The sequence below is a fragment of the Cannabis sativa genome, chromosome 2 (assembly GCF_029168945.1).
Source record: "Cannabis sativa cultivar Pink pepper isolate KNU-18-1 chromosome 2, ASM2916894v1, whole genome shotgun sequence".
Lineage (NCBI taxonomy): Eukaryota > Viridiplantae > Streptophyta > Magnoliopsida > Rosales > Cannabaceae > Cannabis > Cannabis sativa.
Genome location: NC_083602.1, coordinates 55,580,449 through 55,602,363, shown reverse-complemented (window position 1 = coordinate 55,602,363; position 21,915 = coordinate 55,580,449). Strand labels below are relative to the sequence as shown.

Sequence of the window (21,915 nt, the reverse complement as noted above, 5' to 3'; positions counted from 1 at the left end):
GCAGCGGAATATAATGACTCCTTCCGTTCAGATATCTAGCCCTTGATTCCTTTCTGTAGCAGAGCATTATCAATATCTGAACCTGAATCTCTTTCTCTGAATCTTTGATGCTGAAACTCCTTTTGCTGAATGTCTTTCTTCACGATCTTCCTCACTATGATTGAGGTATCACTTGATGTGTGTGGGCACTACTCTAATCACTAAGGATTTCGAAATTCAAGAGGGAAGAGAAAGAAGAAGTGGCAGCTAAAGATAGGGAGAGAGAAAGGCTCAGGTTTTTCTCTGAAGGAAAAATAGAAAATTTAAGTGTAAATTTCCTGAAGCCTTCACTATCTATTTATAGCATTCCACTAGGGTTAGGTTTGAATTATTTGACATTAAAATAATGAAAAAATCAGTTTAAATTTCCTACAGAAGTGGCTGGCCCTATACAAGTGGATTTGGGCCTTGCTTTTTGCAATTTTGCAGTTTTATCTTTTCTGCATCTGATTTTCTCAAAAACGCCAATTTTCTAATTCAACCATTTAAATGCCAATTCTAACTATTTAATAACTATAAATAATTATTAAATAATATTGTCATTTATCATATTTATTAATTGAACCATACAAAGTATCATAATTAACAAATATGCCCCTATAAACTCTTTCTTTACAATTTCGCCCTTACTTAGTGAAAATTTCACAAATAGACATAGTCTAATTTGAGAATTATAATTGATTAATCAAAACCATTTACATGAGTCTTACAAGCAATATTATCTCAACTAGTGGGGGGACCATGGGTCTATATAACCGAGCTTCCAATAAGTAGATCAAGAATTTAGCACTAAAATTCACTAACTTATTAATTCTTCGTTGAATCCACACATAGAACTTAGAATTGCACTCTCAGTTATATAGAATGCTCTATATGTTCCACCATATAGACACATCATTAGTTATCCATTGTTATAATCCTAATGTGATCAATGATCCTCTATATGAATGATCTACACTGTAAAGGGATTCAATTACCGTTACACCCTACAATGTATTTATTCCTTAAAACACTTGACCCCGTATAAATGATATTTCAGCTTATGTGAAATGAGTACTCCACCATTTATGTTCGTTTGGTCAAGCTCGAAGGAGATCATCCTTTGCTTACTATTCGCCAGATAGAAGCTATAGATTCCATGTTTATGATAGCGCTCCCACTCAATTGCACTACCGTGTTCCAAAAATGTATGTATCACCCTGACCTAAAAGTAGGCTTAACTAACAATTCAAGGAACACGAATAGCCTTTCAAGATTGAGCCTAATCATAACAGGATTAAGATCATTTGATCTAGGATCAACTAGGCGATATTGACTTGAATAGATATTACGGTAAGTTTAATTAAATCTAAGTCAAAGTTCAATATCGGTCCCTTCCGATGCATACTCCATGCATCCAACCTGAGCTTTACTTTAACCAATGTTCTGGAAAGAACATAGCACTTCGCCAAATGCAAGTAAGCTCTTGTTGTAGATTATCATATCAGTAAAACCCTGTGTCTGATAAATCTAGGAAACTTTATTCACATAGTCATGTTTACTTTCCAATGTGTTGACGGCACAATAAACATGATCAAGTATGTGAAAAGGGTTTCAGATGAATTTATACATTATGTACATATAATCATGAAATAAATCATGTGAACCATGCAACATTAAATGTTATTTCTGATCTATATTAATAAGTAAATCTGATTATATTGAAATGAGTTTTATTTAGGGCATAAAACCCAACAGCATCCTCTCTAAGGCACTCCCTGTCAGAGCAGTCATTGGCAGAAGATTTCAAATAGAGGATACCAGATGTCCTCTATGTGGAAGGGGGAGGAATCTGTTGAACACCTTTTTCTTACGTGTGATGTGGCGTTACACATTTGGCGCTCCTCTCCTTGGGGCATGTATCCCGTTTGTGGCAATAGAATTCGTATTTGGGACTGGGTGAAATTTCTTTGGAGCCTTAAAAACAAGGGTATCCGAGAGGAGGTGGTTTTTCTATATGCTTCGATTGCAGTTGATACCATCTGGAGGGCGCGAAATGAAAAAGTTCACAATAATACTTCCCCGGATGTTTTAAAATGTATTGACCTTGTTTACACTTCTTTTGCAGAATTACATGCTTCTCTGGTGCCGTCTCCGACTCTGATTTTGGAGGAAAAATGGAATCCACCACCTGAGGATTGGATCAAACTGAATTGTGATGTTAGAGTGGGATTGACAAGCATGTGTACAGCTGTTGTTGCTAGGAACCATCTGGGTAAGGTGATTTGGATCCACACGACTCAGTTGGACTTTTCGGATGCTTTGTGCGGAGAAGTAGCAGCTTGTTGTTCAGCCATTTCTCTGGCTATTGACTTAGGGTTTAAGTTTATTATTATTGAGAGTGACTCGAGACTAGCTATCAATGTTCTCAATGGGAAGGAGTCTCATTGGGCACTTGAGAACTATGCCTCCTTTTGTTTGAGATCCACTCCTTTTATTAGTTGTAACTTTAAGAATATTAGTAGACATTGTAACTATGCGGCCCATAATGTGGTTAAGTGGGCGTTTACCCACCAGATATTAGATTGTGATGTTAGGTTGTAACTATGTCGAAAAATCTGCTTTGTAATAATCGAGAAATCTAGACTTATTTCTAATAAAGTATTTCGCTAATTTTTCAAAAAAAAAAGATTCACACGTCTTTAGTGGTCAACTTGTCTGATTTATATTTACAAAAAAAACTTGTATGATTTATATGCATAGCCAAAAAAAACAAATCGAAAAACAGTTATTATTAAAGTTCAACATCAAATCGTTATGCCTCTCTCAAAAAAAAAAAAAAATCAAATCTTTATGTAATATATTTGGAAGCACTTCAACATGGTTCCGTTGTCGTCCAGCGGTTAGGATATCTGGCTTTCACCCAGGAGACCCGGGTTCGATTCCCGGCAACGGAATTTTTTTTTCATTTCTAATTCTTAATTGACACATGTCAAAATATAAATGGTGTTGTTCGAAAAAGAAAATAGGCGCAAAGGCACTGGATCTTTCTCTACCCACTTCCGAATTCCAATCATCTCCTTCTCCGGGTTGCCATAGACCAGAGCTTTAGGAAAAACCTCACTATTACTCTTAACTCCTTTCTTCTGTTTTTTTGTAAAATATATAAAGATCCAGATCACCTTGTTCTTGGTCGTTTCATCAATCGGTGATTTCTCAATCTCTTCTTTCTTTCAGACCCAAGAAAATGCTTAATTCTAACTACGATGGATCTGTAAAACTAAAATTTTGATGTGAGTATATGCTTTATATTAGTTTTCTTCAATTTTCATGGCTGTTAAAAGTTGTAATTTTTAATAAATTCTATTTCTTTTTTTTGCCCCCAATAAGTTTTGTATGCGAGTATGTGAAGTTAAGTTAGAATTTCATTTTTCTCTATTTAGTTTTTTCCTGTTTCAGGGCTACGCACCTTCTTGGCGCATTCAATTTTTTATCCGAGGATAAATTCTTGTGTAATGGCCAATGAAGATAATCAGTCTTCCCATGACCAGGTATCTTTGATTTTATTTATTTTCAATTGGAGCTATGTGCAATGCAGTGAGATGATATTGACTGAAAACTTTAGCTTCAAAAAAAGAAAAAAAGTTCAAGCCTCAAATTGTCATTGTAGTTCTACTTCTATTTGGTCTCTGCCGTTTTGGTTGTGTGGCATTTTAATAATGGAGTGTGTTGTTCTATCAATTTATTGAATTTCATTACACTATAGTTTGGCAGTTTGTCTTATCATAGTGTCTCTGCTATTGTTCTTCTACAGTTCATTACAGATTGAACTGGCTATAACATTAAATGTTGTGTTTTGATGAAGGAAACAAACCCTTTTGTAAGAGGAAGAAACTAGTAACTCAGAAATTTGGAACATCATTTTGATTTTGTTGACTATCATGTAAAAAAAATCATGGGAGTAAACTGACTACTATGTTAGAGGACCTTGATTTTCTTGTTCTTCAGGAATGGTTATAATGAACTTGATCCAAAAGAGAACAATCCTTTTCTGTTATGTCTTTTTGCTAATTTGTTTTGCTGGATTGTTATTGTAGCTTTCATCTCATTTTTTCGAAGATTTCCTTGATTCAATTATTGTCGACGTTGCATCTGAGTGTCATCGAATAGCAAGATTGGGACTTGATCGCAATTTAGAAGAAGAAGAGGAAGAAATAAGGTTATCAGCTCAAGCACGGGTAAGGGTTGCAGATCCAAGTAATAGCAGTGAAGCCAATGGAAAGTACATTGTCGACATTTTTGGACAAACCCACCCTCCTGTAGCCAGTGAAATATTTGATTGCATGAACTGCGGTCGATCAATCATGGCTGGGAGATTTGCACCTCATTTAGAGAAATGCATGGGAAAGGTAATCTTTTCTTTATGTATGGTTAGATAGTTCTACAATGCCAATATCTTTTGATGTGGTCCAACATTTGGTACTTCATTTCAATTGGTTGAGTTTCTTTAGAAGCTCCTCATCAACATGTGTTTCCTTTTCTTATTTACCTCAACAGGGTAGAAAAGCTCGTCAAAAGGTGACAAGAAGCAGCACAGCTGCACAGAGCCGGCATTCAAGAAACAGCCCTGCTTCTGCGTACTCTTCCTATTCGAATTCAACCCCAAGCACGTCCCGGTTATCCAATGGAACGTCTAGTCTTGCAGGAGAAGAATACTCAAATGGCATTTATGAAGATCATTGAAAGAAATTTCAGTGTCTTGCGGAGTCTGAGTGCATGTTATACGCAAATGAGCCCGATACTAAAACTGTTCTGTTTAGATTATGTGGCTTATGTCTCTGTATACGATTACAGATGAATTTTTTGGCCTGCGTTTAATGCTTATGCGCCAAAATCAGGAGCATCTGACTTGGGATAGTGTGACTTCATAGCTTTAACCATGAAGGAATGGGAAATAACACTAATTTTCGAAGTTTTTAGAGCAAAATTAAGCATTTTTAATTTTTAATGACGACTCAACAAAACTTAATCTGTTATCACCAATCTCAAATCGCTGCTGGGTCCTGGGCTCTGGCTTCCCCATCAGCCTGTATAGTGTCTAATTTGAGAAGCTGCATCATCAGCAATTCTGTCAAAGTTTTGTACCACTGTGCATCATTGTCTCCAGAGTCATAACCTTATTAATCTTCTGAATGTTACAGACAAAGGCATATAAATATTAATGGAGGTAATAAAACCTTTTGAGTGAGCTTGTCAACCTCTGCTATCTCATAAGCTTTTAAAAGCCTTCAACTTTGCTTCAACTCTTGAAACTTTTTCTCTTTGCTAGCTGGGTCTTTCAGTAGTATAATCTTGGATATATCTTTTAAACATTCATGACACTCATTTTATTTTTCCTCTAAACAACAACCTCTGCTCCTGGGGCTGCAACCCAGTCTCAGAAGCTAGAACTCTTTTTAAATCACCTTTCATATTATTCAAAGCCAATTTAAGAATAGGTTTCAGAAAACCATATAATGCTAATAAAAAAAGCTTCATTATTTAATTTCTTTTTTTTCCGTTAAGGATGTTCAATGTGGCATAAAAAAAAAACTGCATACCTATTTCGAAAGTATGGCTTATTTTTTTATGTTTTTTTTTTTTTCAAAAAAGAGAGTTGATATAGTTCCAAAGTACATTTGGGCTAAACATTATTATACCGACACATGCATGGTCTGATCCTCTTTATGTTTACAGAAAAATCCATGTAGGAATTACACTACATCCTGTATACGTATATTTGTTTATATGGGAACTGATTTGGTCACGCTCGGTGTAACGTGCGTGCTAAGATGACACGTTACAAGCTAGGTGATGTCCATAAGTTGGCCAATTGGTGGCACATGTTGCTATGCATGTTGATGCTTAATTTGTATAATAATGACATTTTTGTAAATATCTTCAATATTGTCCGGATTGGGACGGGACTTGGTATATGAATACAATGGTACAATCAGATTTGAGAAACTCAGTGATTTGGTATATGGTGATGACCATATGTCTACAGAGCAAAAATCATATATGTTACTGGTATAAGGCTAAAAAAAGCTTAGAATACTCTTTAAGTGGACAGTACTTGGTGTCTCCACCACCCCTGCACCTTGGTGCTAAGTGAGTTACTACTGGTCTGTGGTAGTAGGGCGGGCATATGAGGACCACGAGGAGAGTCATATGTCTCCATGAGTTAGAATACTCATGGACACTATCGGGCCGATCCGGTAGTGCATCTAAGAATGCTGTCAGAGGTTAGCAGGTATGTTTCTATTAGCTTGTCGGTATGCCGCTATCACGGGACGTGGCTTAAACCTCCAGGAGATGTTGCGGTGCGCCTTGGCCACGAGTCTCAACATGAGATGACACGGGTAGTCATTCGTGGGCTGGTTTGCATACGCACATGAGACAGATGCACCATGTTGGAAAGAGGCAGCTGTCTAATGTATACAACTAGTTTGGTGGCTTGTCTCGAGGGCCTGCCAACATGCGTGGAGACATGGTGCCTTGAGGATTGGACCATGGACGTAGGGGAGTCCTTGAGCGATGAGAGGGACAGTTCGGACTATATCGAATGGGGCATGATTAGAAGCGTCGATACGTCAACTGAGTGTTGGCATCTTGTCACACATGCTACCTTGGTCACGAGTGACTAGGTAAGCGACAGTGTTAGGATTTGCCTTATCATAGTATCTTAGATCTACTCACAAGTATGTTGATTAACACCCTAAATATGAACTTTCTAAAACGATGAAATAAACACATATAAAGTTTGAGAAACCTTACATTGGGTGCAGCGGAATAATATGACTCCTCCCGTTCAGATATATAGCCCTTGATTCCTTTCTGTAGCAGAGCATTATCAATATCTGAACCTGGATCTCTTTCTCTGATTCTTTGATGCTGAAGCTCCTTTTCCTGAAAGTCTTTCTTCACGATCTTCCTCACTATGATTGAGGTATCACTTGCTGTGTGTGGGCACTACTCTAACATAACACTAAGAATTTTGAAATCTTTAGGAAGAAGAAAGAGAGGGAGTGGTCGGCCAAAGATAGGGAGAGAGAGAGGCTCAGTTTTTTCTGAATGAAAAGTCAGAAGAAAAGTGTAATTTTCCTAAGCCTTCACTATCTATTTATAGCATTCCACTAGGGTTAGGTTTGAATTATTTGGCATTAAAATAATGAAAATATCAGAGGGAAAACCCTACAAAAGTGGCCGGCCATGCAATGTGGATTTGGGCCTCACTTTTTGCAATTTTGCAGTTTTATCTTTTCTGTTGGGTTTTATGCCCTAAATAAAACTCATTTCAATATAATCAGATTTACTTATTAATATAGATCAGAAATAACATTTAATGTTGCATGGTTCACATGATTTATTTCATGATTATATGTACATAATGTATAAATTCATCTGAAACCCTTTTCACATACTTGATCCTGTTTATTGTGCCGTCAACACATTGGAAAGTAAACATGACTATGTGAATAAAGTTTCCTAGATTTATCAGACATAGGGTTTTACTGATATGATTATCTACAACAGAGTTTACTTGCATTTGGAGAAGTGCTATGTTCTTTCCAGAGCATTGGTTAAAGTAAAGCTCAGGTTGGATGCATGGAGTATGCATCGGAAGGGACCGATATTGACTTAGATTTATTAAACTTACCGTAATATCTATTCAAGTCAATATCGCCTAGTTGATCCTAGATCAAATGTTCTTAATCCTGTTATGATTAGGCTCAATCTTGAAAGGCTATTCGTGTTCTTTGACTTGTTAGTTAAGCCTACTTTTAGGTCAGGGTGATACGTACATTTTGGGAACACGGTAGTGCAATTGAGTGGGAGCGCTAGCATAAACATGGAATCTATAGCTTCTATCTGGCGAATAGTAAGCAAAGGATGATCTCCTTCGAGCTTGACCAAACGAACATAAATGGTGGAGTACTCATTTCACATAAGCTGAAATATCATTTATACGGGGTCAAGTGTTTTAAGGAATAAATACATTGTAGGGTGTAACAGGAATCTAATCCCTTTACGGTGTAGATCATTCATATAGAGGATCATTGATCACATTAGGATTATAACAATGGATAACTAATGATGCATCTATATGGTGGAACATATAGAGCATTCTATATACTGAGAGTGCAATTCTAAGTTCTATGCGTGGATTCAACGAAGAATTAATAAGTTAGTGGATTTTAGTGCTAAATTCTTGATCTACTTATTGGAAGCTCGGTTATATAGACCCATAGTCCCCGCACTAGTTGAGATAATATTGCTTGTAAGACTCATATAATTGGTTTTGATTAATCAATTATAATTCTCAAAATAGACTATGTCTATTTGTGAATTTTTCACTAAGTAAGGGCGAAATTGTAAAGAAAGAGTTATTAGGGGCATATTTGTTAATTATGATACTTTGTATGGTTCAATTAATAAATATGATAAATGACAATATTATTTAATAATTATTTATAGTTATGAAATAGTTAGAATTGGCATTTAAATGGTTGAATTAGAAAATTGGCGTTTTTGAGAAAATCAGATGCAAAAAAGATAAAACTGCAAAATTGCAAAAAGTGAGGCCCAACTCCACTTGTATAGGGCCGGCCACTTTTGTAGGAAATTCAAACTGATATTTTCATTATTTTAATGCCAAATAATTCAAACCTAACCCTAGTGGAATGCTATAAATAGATAGTGAAGGCTTCAGGAAATTTACACTTAAATTTTCTACTTTTTCATTCAGAAAAAACTGAGCCTTCTCTCTCCCTATCTTTGGCCGAACCCACTCTCTCTCTCTCTTCCTCATTGAGATTTCGAAATTCTTAGTGTAAGAGTAGTGCCCACACACAGCAAGTGATACCTCAATCATAGTGAGGAAGATCGTGAAGAAAGACTTTCAGCAAGAAAGAGTTTCAGCATCAAAGATTCAGAGAAAGAGATCCAGGTTCAGATATTGATAATGCTCTGCTACAGAAAGGAATCAAGGGCTAAATATCTGAACGGAAGGAGTCATATTATTCCGCTGCACCCAATGTAAGGTTTCCTAAACTTTATATGTGTTTATTTCATCGTTTTAGAAAGTTCATATTTAGGGTGTTAATCAACATACTTGTGAGTAGATCTAAGATCCTGGTAAAATAAATTTCCAACATTTTGTGCATCTGATTTTCTCAAAAACGCCAATTTTCAAATTCAACCATTTAAATGCCAATTCTTACTATTTAATAACTATAAATAATTATTAAATAATATTGTCATTTATCATATTTATTAATTGAACCATACAAAGTATCATAATTAACAAATATGCCCCTAAAACTCTTTCTTTACAATTTCACCCTTAGTTAGTGAAAAATTCACAAATAGACATAGTCTAATTTGAGAATTATAATTGATTAATCAAAACCAATTATATGAGTCTTACAAGCAATATTATCTCAACTAGTGGGGGGACCATGGGTCTAAATAACCGAGCTTCCAATAAGCAGACCAAGAATTTATAACCTAAATTCACTGACTTATTAATTCTTTGTTGAATCCACGCATAGAACTTAGAATTGCACTCTCAGTATATAGAATGCTTTATATGTTCCACCATATAGACACATCATTAGTTATCCATTGTTATAATCCTAATTTGATCAATGATCCTTAATATGAATGATCTACACTGTAAAGGGATTAGATTACCGTTACACCATACAATGTATTTAATCCTTAAAACACTTAACCCCGTATAAATGATATTTCAGCTTATGTGAAATGAGATCTCCACCATTTATTTTCGTTTGGTCAAGCTCGAAGGAGATCATCCTTTACTTACTATTCGCCAGATAGAAGCTATAGATTCCATGTTTATGTTAGTGCTCCCACTCAATTGCACTACCGTGTTCCCAAAATGTACGTATTACGCTGACCTAAAAGTAGGCTTAACTAACAAATTAAAGAACACGAATAGCCTCTTGAGATTGAGCCTAATCATAACAGGATTAAGATCAATTGATCTAGGATCAACTAGGCGATATTGACTTGAATAGATATTACGGTAAGTTTAATAAATCTAAGTCAAAGTTCAATATCGGTCCCTTCCGATGCATACTCCATGCATCCAACCTGAGCTTTACTTTAACCAATGCTCTGGAAAGAACATAGCATTTCTCCAAATGCAAGTAAACTCTTGTTGTAGATTATCATATCAGTAAAACCCTATGTTTGATAAATCTAGGAAACTTCATTCACATAGTCATGTTTACTTTCCAATGTGTTGACAGCACAATAAACAGGATCAAGTATGTGAAAAGGGTTTCAGATGAATTTATACATTATGTACATATAATCATGAAATAAATCATGTGTATTATGCAATATTAAATGTTATTTCTGATCTATATTAATAAGTAAATATGATTATATTGAAATGAGTTTTATTTAGGGCATAAAACCCAACAAACTCCCACTTGCACTAACATAAAACAAAATGTGCATTTCAAATAATCTCAACACCTTGATATACAAATCAAGTGTAGTAGTAGTAAACTCCTCATAATAGGATCTGAAAGGTTGAATTAAACACAACCTTTTCTCCACCATTACTCCTCCTTTAATCACAAAATCATTGATAATGTGAAATTCCTCTCTATATGTCTACTCTCTTGGGATACTGGATTCTATACCTTTGGCAACTACTTCTTGGTTATTTAGGAAGTAACACTAGTAGTTAAGGCAATTTGGAATGGTGCCAAAAATTTATAGAACTTTCCTTAGACTGAATAAGTACCTTTCCTGCAATTTTAACATTCAGTCCCTTTCTGGTAGACCTAGAGACTTCAGATAGGTTTTTACACTTCTCCAAAATCACTATTCCACCCCCAGAGTAATCACCATCTTATCAGAAAGATTTTCTAGCACAAAGTCAAATTTCGAAATCTGATGTGGTGTAGTCTATGAGTTTTAAACACACCCATATAGACTAACATATAGTTCCTCTTCTTTATCTTAAGATTTACTTGATTGTCTTCCAATGTTCTTCTCCTGGATTAATCTGATACCTACTCATTACTCCCACTCAACAGCAGGTGTTTGGTCTAAGGCATACTAAAGCATATCTGAGACCTCTCACTGTTGATATAAGAAATTCTTTCATGGCTTTATCTTTTCTAGAATAGTAGAGACTTTTCCGTAGATAAATAAAATCTATGCCTAGAAGTCGAGAAGCTTCTATAGATTTCCATTAGAAAGAAAATGCTTCAGCATCTTACTAAAGTAAGTTGCTTGCATTAGAGTAAGTAATTACCAGGTATACCACAAGCCATAGGTTTAGATAAACTCAAACCTATAATACTAGGAACAGGAAGTTTTGTTAAGTCCATTTAATAGACTTATAAGCGAAAATTTCCTTTTATGTCCTTGTAATAGAAAACTTTAGGTTACTCCATGTGAATGGATTAAACTATAGTTCTTTTGGCTTTCTTCTTAGTTTCTTATCTTGACAATCCATTACTTGTTTAAACTCACAATGGATTTTAATCACTAGTGTCTCCCAAATCATAAGAAGGCGAGTTCCTAGAAACTCTCCCACTACGACAAGGTACCGTGAATTTTGTCTAAGAAGACTAAATGGTATTAACCTCTTTGGTTGTGACAAGACAACAGAGGCAGTGGGATCATCATATGTCATATAAGATGATAGGACACTTTTAGAATCAAGAAAAATATCTCCTTTATTTGCTACTTTATTTTCAGACTTAGTCATTTTCTTAGAAAAGTAGTATTTGTTTAAACAAACACTTTCTTATCTATTGACTATGGGATGGTTCACCCCTAATCACTTAGAATAGCTAACAAACCATGGTTAACAGTTCTAGCTTTTCTTAAGATTTTGATTAGGTCATCCATGAATCTAGTAATGATTTACATTAAGTATACAACCATTACATCATTCTGAAATTGTATTACCATAAAAGGAATTAGGCAACGACTAGTAACTAATCATCAACATGCAACTCGAAATTTCTGGGGAGGTAAGTTTGGATATAATTCAAAAATCAAATTAATGATCTTTGAACTGCATATCTACTAACTATTTCTCCACCCCTATCAGTTCGCAAGATCTTTAACCACTTACCTTAATGGTGTTTAACCATTGCTAGAAATTTAAGAAATTTTTCAAACATTTCAAATTTCTTTGCATAAGGTATAATCTAGAGTGATCGTTTTAAGAATACAACGAAAAACTCATATCCACCCCTGAATGTACATCCATCTGCGAATGAGATGAACTACTTTCAGTGGATATAGGCATATTAACTCTTTACAGAGATTGATCTTGTCAAATCCACTATGAACAAGATACAAATGCCATAGATTAAAAAAATGTGGTAGTGTCTTTTGATGACTTAGGTTTAGTTACATCAAAGAGTTCTTAGAATACTGCAAGTGGATCCTGGTCACAGAATACTAAACTCATATTCCATACAGTTTGATTCCATTGATAGAAAATGGTATTAAACACTTGTTTAGTGTAACTGTATTGTATCCTGGAAATAGAAATATAAGAAAATTTCTGTTTGGAATCTAAAATTAAAGTCAAAGACTTAAATTTATACCAAATATAATGATTAATTCTTTCTTGGACCACCACTACTAATTTAACTCTAAGTCTGATTTGCCCATACAAGTAGGAGATTTCTAAGATTGAGGATTTATATCAATTGGGAATAGAATTTGGGGTTATAATCATATGCCATTTAACTTCGTAAGAGAAAATAGAATGATATGAAATGATTTATAGACCATTCATCCAATGATATGTTTTGAACCTAATTCGAAATGAATAAGCTAAGAGGAATTAGGATAATTTTGTTTATAAATAAGAATCCAACGACGCTTCGATTAACGAGAGTCAAAGTAATCTTATTAATACAATCTTTTTGTTTCATATTGTAAAAATACTAGTCTAAGGTGTCATCAATTGATGAACAGCTAAATGTTGCATATACAATATTTATCTTTCGAGATCTAACACTATTATGTATGTCTAATGGTGAAAATCCACTAGGGATTTATCTCATTAGATAAACAAACCAAGTTAGACCAACAATGAAGATTCGAAATTAAACTACAACTTAATAACAGAAAATAACATGGTTCAATATAAATTCATACACAATTCAGAAATTATTAAACATATAGCAAGTAGGAATGACAAGTGAAAATACTAAAACATACAATCCTAAATAATTTCCAAGGTTTTATTCAAACTGATATCAGTGTCCCGTTTAGGCGAGAGTCAAAGCTACCATTCATTGAATAGAGTTATCAGCTCATCGAAAATGTTAAACATTCTAGCAACCTTTTATTCGATCAAGATTGGAATTTAGCGTTGTCTCGTTTAGGCGAGAGTCAAGGCAATTCTATCTTATGAGCTTCCACCATTGTTTCATAATTTACAAATCAAATATGGTCGCCACTATTAGGGTGATCCATACCATATAAAACACTTACAAACTACTTATCTTTCGAGATTAAACGGTGCGAAATTGCTAATGAACGTTCCTCCATTAGGGAGGATTACTCACTAAAACAAACGCGATGTAAAACCAACAATGGAGATCGAATATCTTAATAATAAAGCTCATTATTTAAAGAGAGTTGTATTTTCTTTGATTCTCATTTTAATCTATCTATTTTAAAATATATATTTATTTAGTTAAAATTTCTAATTTAGAATGAAAAATTCTAAATATAAATTTTAATTTAATATTTATAAATTTTACTTAGATGGATATGAAAATAATATGAATTATTTCCATCTTAGTAATAATTTCCAATAAATATTTAGAAAAATATTCAATTTAAGTTGTTACAAAATTAATTTAAATTAATTTACAACTCAAATTTAATTTTCTATAAATATATATTGCATTTCAAAAAATTAAAGTATTTAAGAATACAATTTTTAAAAATGCATGTTAAAATAAAAATAAATCCTGCAAAAAAATTCAAATTTAATGTTGGCCCAAAATTAATTAATAAAATTAATTTACAACAAAAAATATAATTTTCCTATTTAATTAAATATATAAGAAAAATTTCAAATATTTAAGTATGATGATGAAAATCAACTTAAATATTGATTTTCTATTTAATTAAATACACTAGAAAAATACTTCAAGCAAAAACAGATAATATCTATCTAGATTTTCATGGACTAATTAATTCATTTTCTAATTAAATATATTTTACTTCATTTATTTTAATTAATCATTAAATGAAAAAATCATTGATTTAAGTTGGTCCAAAATTAAAATAAATAATTTACAACTTCAATCTATTTTTTAAATAAAATTCGAAATTCCAGCATTTAAGAAATGTAATTTTGAAATTTGATTAATAAAATAAAGAAAAAATATATTTTGAAAATTTTTAAATTTAGTTGAAAAAATAAATTTAAACTAAAATTAATTTTCTATTTAATTAAGTGTCATGAAAAAGAAATATATAAGTATCATGATGAAAGTCAACTTAGATATTTAATTTTCAAATTAATTAAATGTATTAAATTCAAGAAATAAATAATTAAGTGTAGAGAATGCTTAATTATTAATCTCTAGTTTAATACTAGGAAAAATATACTTAAAATAAATTGTACCAAAATTAATTATTTAAATAATTAATTTCACAATGTATAATATTTTCCTATTTAATATTAGAAATAATAAGTAGTCTAGAAATAACTATCTAGAAAATATCTTATTTGACTAAGTATCTTTTCCACAAAATTTGAAACAATATCTAATTTAAGTTGTATTAGAAAAAATCTAGAACTTAAATATTTTCAAATTTAAATTTAATTAAATATCAAAAATTAAGTTGTAACCACTTAATTTGAAAACATTCCATTTTAAGTTAATATTCGAAAAGATATCAACTTAAAAAAAATATATAAATAATCTTAATAACTAATTCCTAAAAGTCGTCAACTTAATTTTGAAATTTTAAATCCAAAAGATATTCAGATTTAAGTTGATTAGTTAGCGATAACTAAATATCAACTTAAATAGGAATATTTAATGAAAAATTTAAATTAAGCTTCAGAAAGAATCTAGATGGTTATAATTCTATATTTAATTAAATACAAGAAAATACATATAGTTTAGCTTAGAATAAATTTCTTTAAACTATGATTTTCTTAAATTAATTTCAAAATAAATGAAATTAATTATGTTGCTACTCAATTTTATTAGGTTAAACTAGTTTAATTAACCTAGTACAGTTATTCAAATCCGGCAAATGGGCCTTCACAATTGGGGTGGTTCATGTGAGGAGGTGCTGGGTCAGTATGTCGTACCCACTTCTATGGCTCCCAACTCTCACACAAGGCCCAAAAGAGAGGAATTTAACCTTAAAATGAACAACTGTTATTAATGGAATAGGCCCAAAAACTAAATGGGCCTAAATAAAATCTATCAAGAACTATGATATTTTATTTAGCAACAACAACCTATATGCATCTATAATAAAATTAAACATATAGGCTCACACAGGCACACAATTTGGATGGATCCTATCATGTTGCTAGGTCATACGCAGATGAAAGAAGATTGTAAATATACCTCTTACAAATTATTTACTTGACCAAGGGAGCCATGAGTTAAAATTCAGATCATTGGATCTGTCAACAAGTTAACCATGACTATTTACAATCAAGCAATAATAGGTTTTAAAAACTTACAAACAAGCTAAAACATATACTCCTACAACAAGGTTAGCTGGATAGTTGGATGTAGGATTTATTTAATTTTAAATAAATAATTTCGAAAAATTAATTAAATAAAAAAAATTATTTTCGAAATGTAATAAACTAAAATTTAAATATTTTCAAAATTAATAAAATAATATTTAAAGTTAAACCTACAATTTTGAAAAATTAGGTTTCAACCAACCTAAATATCATTTCAAAATTTGCTAACTACTTTTAAAAATTTAATGTTATTTTATAAATAAAAATTAAATAAAAAATTAAAAAAGAAAGATAAATAAATATCTTTTTCAGATTTTAAATGTAATTTAAATAAATAAAATAATAAAATTTAAAAGTTAGCAAAATATCTTACATCTATTTAAAATTACATGATTATAGTTATCTTATTTTAAATTTAAATAAGGTCAAATTATTTTTAAAAAAATTTAATTTAAAAAATTTCATATCTGACCTTAAATTTAAAAATAAGATAAGATATAATCAAATTTAAAAATAAGATAGATAATTAAGCAAAAAAGATAGATATTTACTATTTTTAAATTCAAATTACACTAATATCATGAATTAAATTTAAAAAATATTAATTAATTTAATTATGATAATTAGACATGAATTAGGAATAATAAATGTATAAATACAGAACTACACAAAAAATCGGAAGTTAAATCCATGAAAAAGCATGAAAAATCGAAGAAAAACGAAAAAATTGCGAGCTGTACGGACGGGATGTTGTGCATACCCGTCCGCGCGCGCAGGTGGGTGATTTGGGCGAGGAACCTCGGCGGTATGGGGATTTGCATGAAATCCGCGCGTGCCTAAGCCCTGCTGCTCAACCTTGATTTTTTCGAAACTTCAAAAAATTATAACTAATTCAAATTAAATCGAAATTGGGTTCTGTAAAAAAGTAACTTGCTTAATTTTTTCCATAATATCCAATAAAAATAATTCCAGAAACTAATATTCAATTATTTTTCACGAAAATTCACAAACGTCAATCAATCATCAAATAACACTCAATACAACATGATACCATCCAAAACATCAAACAATCGTTTTAAAGTCCAAATTTCTTGCAAGCAAATCAATTACCATGGCTCTGAGGCCAGTTGTTGGAAATTATTTTACCAGGATCTTAGATCTACTCACAAGTATGTTGATTAACACCCTAAATATGAACTTTCTAAAACGATGAAATAAACACATATAAAGTTTGAGAAACCTTACATTGGGTGCAGCGGAATAATATGACTCCTTCTGTTCAGATATCTAGCCCTTGATTCCTTTCTGTAGCAGAGCATTATCAATATCTGAACCTGGATCTCTTTCTCTGATTCTTTGATGCTGAAGCTCCTTTTGCTGAAAGTCTTTCTTCACGATCTTCCTCAATATGATTGAGGTATCACTTGCTGTGTGTGGGCACTACTCTAACACTAAGAATTTCGAAATCTTTAGGAAGAAGAAAGAGAGGGAGTGGTCGGCCAAAGATAGGGAGAGAGAGAGGCTCAGTTTTTTCTGAATGAAAAGTCAGAAGAAAAGTGTAATTTTCCTGAAGCCTTCACTATCTATTTATAGCATTCCATTAGGGTTAGGTTTGAATTATTTGGCATTAAAATAATGAAAATATCAGAGGGAAAACCCTACAAAAGTGGCCGGCCATGCAATGTGGATTCGGGCCTCACTTTTTGCAATTTTGCAGTTTTATCTTTTCTGCATCTGATTTCTCAAAAATGCCAATTTTCAAATTCAACCATTTAAATGCCAATTCTAACTATTTAATAACTATAAATAATTATTAAATAATATTGTCATTTATCATATTTATTAATTGAACCATACAAAGTATCATAATTAACAAATATGCCCCTAAAACTCTTTCTTTACAATTTCGCCCTTACTTAGTGAAAAATTCACAAATAGACATAGTCTAATTTGAGAATTATAATTGATTAATCAAAACCAATTATATGAGTCTTACAAGCAATATTATCTCAACTAGTGGGGGGACCATGGGTCTATATAACCGAGCTTCCAATAAGCAGATCAAGAATTTATAACCTAAATTCACTGACTTATTAATTCTTCGTTGAATCCACGCATAGAACTTAGAATTGCACTCTCAGTATATAGAATGCTCTATATGTTCCACCATATAGACACATCATTAGTTATCCATTGTTATAATCCTAATTTGATCAATGATCCTTAATATGAATGATCTACACTGTAAAGGGATTAGATTACCGTTACACCCTACAATGTATTTAATCCTTAACACACTTAACCCCGTATAAATGATATTTCAGCTTATGTAAAATGAGATCTCCACCATTTATTTTTGTTTGGTCAAGCTCGAAGGAGATCATCCTTTACTTACTATTCGCCAGATAGAAGCTATAGATTCCATGTTTATGTTAGCGCTCCCACTCAATTGTACTACCGTGTTCCCAAAATGTACGTATCACCCTGACCTAAAAGTAGGCTTAACTAACAAATCAAAGAACACGAATAGCCTCTTGAGATTGAGCCTAATCATAACAGGATTAAGATCATTTGATCTAGGATCAACTAGGCGATATTTACTTGAATAGATATTACGGTAAGTTTAATAAATCTAAGTCAAAGTTCAATATTGGTCCCTTCCGATGCATACTCCATGCATCCAACCTGAGCTTTACTTTAACCAATGCTCTGAAAAGAACATAGCATTTCTCCAAATGCAAGTGAACTCTTGTTGTAGATTATCATATCAGTAAAACCCTATGTCTGATAAATCTAGGAAACTTCATTCACATAGTCATGTTTACTTTCCAATGTGTTGACAGCACAATTAACAGGATCAAGTATGTGAAAAGGGTTTCAAATGAATTTATACATTATGTACATATAATCATGAAATAAATCATGTGAACCATGCAACATTAAATGTTATTTATGATCTATATTAATAAGTAAATATGATTATATTGAAATGAGTTTTATTTAGGGCCTAAAACCCAACAAGTGGGACCTATGGATAGTGCGAGTATCTTGGCTAGAGAGTCTCGATGCACGGATGCACTCATGGATGCTTGCGAGCATGAATCGACAGGAGTTAGTCAAGAGACAGAAGTGTGCATGAGGCACACGATCACTCAAAAAATGAGCCCATTGTTACTCGGATTGTTGGAAGGCTGACAATTGTTTAGAGAAGTTAAGGTGCCGCACAGGTGTTCTGTTGCCTGAAAAGGTGAACCTCTGACAATTGGTATCAGAGCCAATTAAGTTCATCTCAGTGGGAGGTGAACCTAGTTGGCCTATCCTAGAGGGGATGTAGGCGCATGGAAGGATCGAGATGGTCCGAATGCTGGAACAAGATGTTGTTGAGCTAGTTAGTCTTCTAAAGTGGATTAGTAGATCAAGATGGAGTTGAGACTGTATTGTTTTTCTTTGTGAGAATACTGGACATCCTAGGGAGGAGACAGTGATGGTTTCTTCGAATTAAGTTCAGAGATGGTAGAAAGAAAACTACCATGTGCAATTGTAGAGAGGCGCAATAAAATGTTTAAAACTCATTGGCATAGTATAAGGTTTGATTGTGTAGTCCATAATGTATGCTTGGTACACTACGCTGAGTTTGCTTAAGTGACATCGTAAGCCGCAAGAGGCGCATTTGTTGAAAAGGAAGCTTGTTGGCATGGGTGTGGATAGGGGTGTTCATCAAACTGTGCGTACCGCACCACACCGCAAAAAAAATAAGGTTTGAAATTCTTTGCGGTGCGGTCACGGTTTGAATTTTTCCTAAACCGCGCGGTGTAGTGCAGTTTGCAGTTTTGAATTTTAATATGCGGTTCAAACCCCACCGCACCGCACCGCACATTATAAAAATACCAATTTTTATATTTATTTAGGTCCAATATGTGAATGTTCAACTCAAAGTCCACTAATTATTGTATTGTTGACACTTAATTTTTTTTTCATATTTATTTTCAAGCCTTATGGTATTTTGACAAGTTTTGCTCAAAGTTCGTTGTATTTGTAATAGTTTAATTTTACTATTTGTGTAAAGAAAAAATAATACATGAAGTGTATATATGTAAGACCCTAAGAGGTAGATAAGAGGCCATCGTCACCAACCCATGAAGCTACATTTCAGTTGTCTCAGGGTACCACACCCCGACCTCCATGAGATGGTCTCAGGGTAGTGCACCCCGACTTCCACTTGGTGGTCTCAGGGGTGGTGCACCCCCACATCCATCTCTAAAAAACTGGCAATCTCCGACTACCCTTAAACAATCCCATCTTAGGGTAAAAAGTGGGTCTCAGAGTATAGGTCTCTGAGGGGGATCTTTTGGACTACGGGGGCCTATCTTGGGGTGGTACACCCCGACCTTGGCTTAACATTAAAAGAAAAACTTACTCCGAGACAACCCCATCTTGGGATGAAATGGCCTATCTTGGGGTACACCCAAATGTTTGCAGCGGTCAAGGCAGACCCCCCCAAGGAGGTATCTCGGGGTAGCCACCCCGACCCCATGAAGTGGTGTTGCGGCTTGAAAAAAACAAGGTGACTCAAAGTCACAACTACAACACTCTCCAAGCAATGATCGTTCAACAATCTTTTCAAAGGTGCATACTATCTTCACAAACACTTTTTTTCTCAATTTTTTGAGAATGTAAGCATGAAGAGAGGGAAAATCAAAATTCTCCATGTTCTTGATATTTTTCCAAAGCTCAAGAATACTTGCAACCAAAAGTTTCAAAATCAATCATTCTTTCACCGAATTTCATCAAATCAGAGCTAAAAACACATTACTCATAGCCTATGCTACAAAACTAATCATCAAACACTCACATTTCATCAAAAACTCAAAAAACCCAATGATTCAATATTGCCATTTTTGGCCGTGGAAAAAACTACCAAGAAGAAGTGCCAAAAACTTCATCAAATTTCAAATTTCAAGCAAGGAAATTGCAAGAGAAATATAAAGAACTTACCTGCTATGAAGATGAAAACCTTAAAGCTTCTAAGGATTATTATAATGCTATGAGTAATTTATTTATTTTATCTTTGTAAATATTTAGATTATTTTTGGGTAAATAGCGGCATAAGTACCCAAAGTTTTGAGTTTGTAAGCGGCATAAACCCAATGATTTTTTTTAGTGGCATAAGTACCCAATGTTTGTAAAACTGTAATTTTTCTCTATTTTTGTCAGTACAGACTCCGTTTTAAATTTATTAAAAAAAGATTTGGAAGTAACCGATACTACATATTTTTCGTCCAGACCAAATAATCTATAATTTGGGCCTTATATGTGTCATGTTTAAGACAATAACAGAGTTTGTACTGATGAAACTGGAAGAAAATTACAGTTTTATAAACATTGGGTACTTATGCCACTAAAAAAAATCATTGGGTTTATGCCGCTTACAAACCTTAAACTTTGGGTACTTATGCCACTATTTACCCATTATTTTTTTTTTTTTTGTAAATAATTTATTTTCCTTATAATTTATTTTTGCTTACAAAGGGAAAAATTTTCATTTGAATATGTTGTAAAAATATGAAAAAGTGAGATAATTATTTTTTGGGTTTGAAATATAATTCTAGTATAAGCATGGCATTCTCGGTACCGTACCACTAAGTCATCAACAACTAAACTGAAGTGCAGATTACACTGAAAAGTTTCTACCATATAGTCATATCGCTAAAAACTTAGGGGAAATATTTACCCAAATTTTGACAATAGTGAGGTGGCAAAAATGATGACACGCGACACGAGGATACAAAGACTGAATTTATGAAGAATGTGTAAAGTCATGACCGGTTGTCATGATCGTTGGAAGATAATAAGTCTGATGATCACCTTTACCCCTAGCTTGAGCAAGGTGGTTGCCTCCAAGGAAAAAATAGTGGACTGACACCCTTGTAGGTAGAATAAACAATCACCACCACACCTACGACTTAAATTAGCCTAGGGGGTAGATGCCACTTCTCCCACCACAAATGTAGCGACATTCTTAGTGATTGATGAGTACATCCTCATGACACCAAGGCTACCCACAACATTGAAGGGGTCTCAGGGGTGTCACCCCGAGACGGCCGCTAACA

The 21,915-nt window shown here is 33.3% G+C and overlaps 2 protein-coding genes and 1 non-coding gene across 6 annotated transcripts in view; all 3 read left to right on the top strand.

The window, feature by feature from the left end:
- Positions 1-21,915, top strand: part of LOC133035017 (protein CONSERVED ONLY IN THE GREEN LINEAGE 160, chloroplastic-like) — an 87,105-nt gene that overhangs the window by 42,014 nt on the left and 23,176 nt on the right. The gene's annotated exons all lie outside the window — the stretch shown is intronic.
- Positions 2,886-5,029, top strand: LOC115718406 (SAGA-associated factor 11). 4 transcript variants are annotated; one of them, XM_030647178.2, is made up of 4 exons: positions 2,886-3,311; positions 3,462-3,569; positions 4,116-4,427; positions 4,576-5,029. In XM_030647178.2, exons 2-4 carry the CDS (start codon positions 3,534-3,536, stop codon positions 4,759-4,761), a joined length of 534 nt encoding a protein of 177 aa, XP_030503038.1. In that variant the 5' UTR covers positions 2,886-3,311; positions 3,462-3,533; the 3' UTR covers positions 4,762-5,029. The 4 variants fall into 4 exon arrangements, with proteins under 4 accessions (XP_030503038.1, XP_030503040.1, XP_060966630.1 ...); XM_030647180.2 differs by having other exon boundaries at positions 3,042-3,226; positions 3,478-3,569; XM_061110647.1 differs by having other exon boundaries at positions 3,042-3,226.
- On the top strand, positions 2,904-2,975 carry TRNAE-UUC (transfer RNA glutamic acid (anticodon UUC)). The gene has a single exon. It is a non-coding gene; the product is annotated as a tRNA-Glu (tRNA).

What these genes read in the sequence shown, in the direction of transcription:
- LOC115718406 (XM_030647178.2), top strand. Translation starts at nt 3,534, where the DNA reads ATGGCCAATGAAGATAATCAGTCTTCCCATGACCAG. An exon ending in ATCAGTCTTCCCATGACCAG is followed by an intron (nt 3,570 to 4,115) that starts GTATCTTTGATT and finishes TTGTTATTGTAG; the next exon opens with CTTTCATCTCATTTTTTCGA. An exon ending in TAGAGAAATGCATGGGAAAG is followed by an intron (nt 4,428 to 4,575) that starts GTAATCTTTTCT and finishes TTACCTCAACAG; the next exon opens with GGTAGAAAAGCTCGTCAAAA.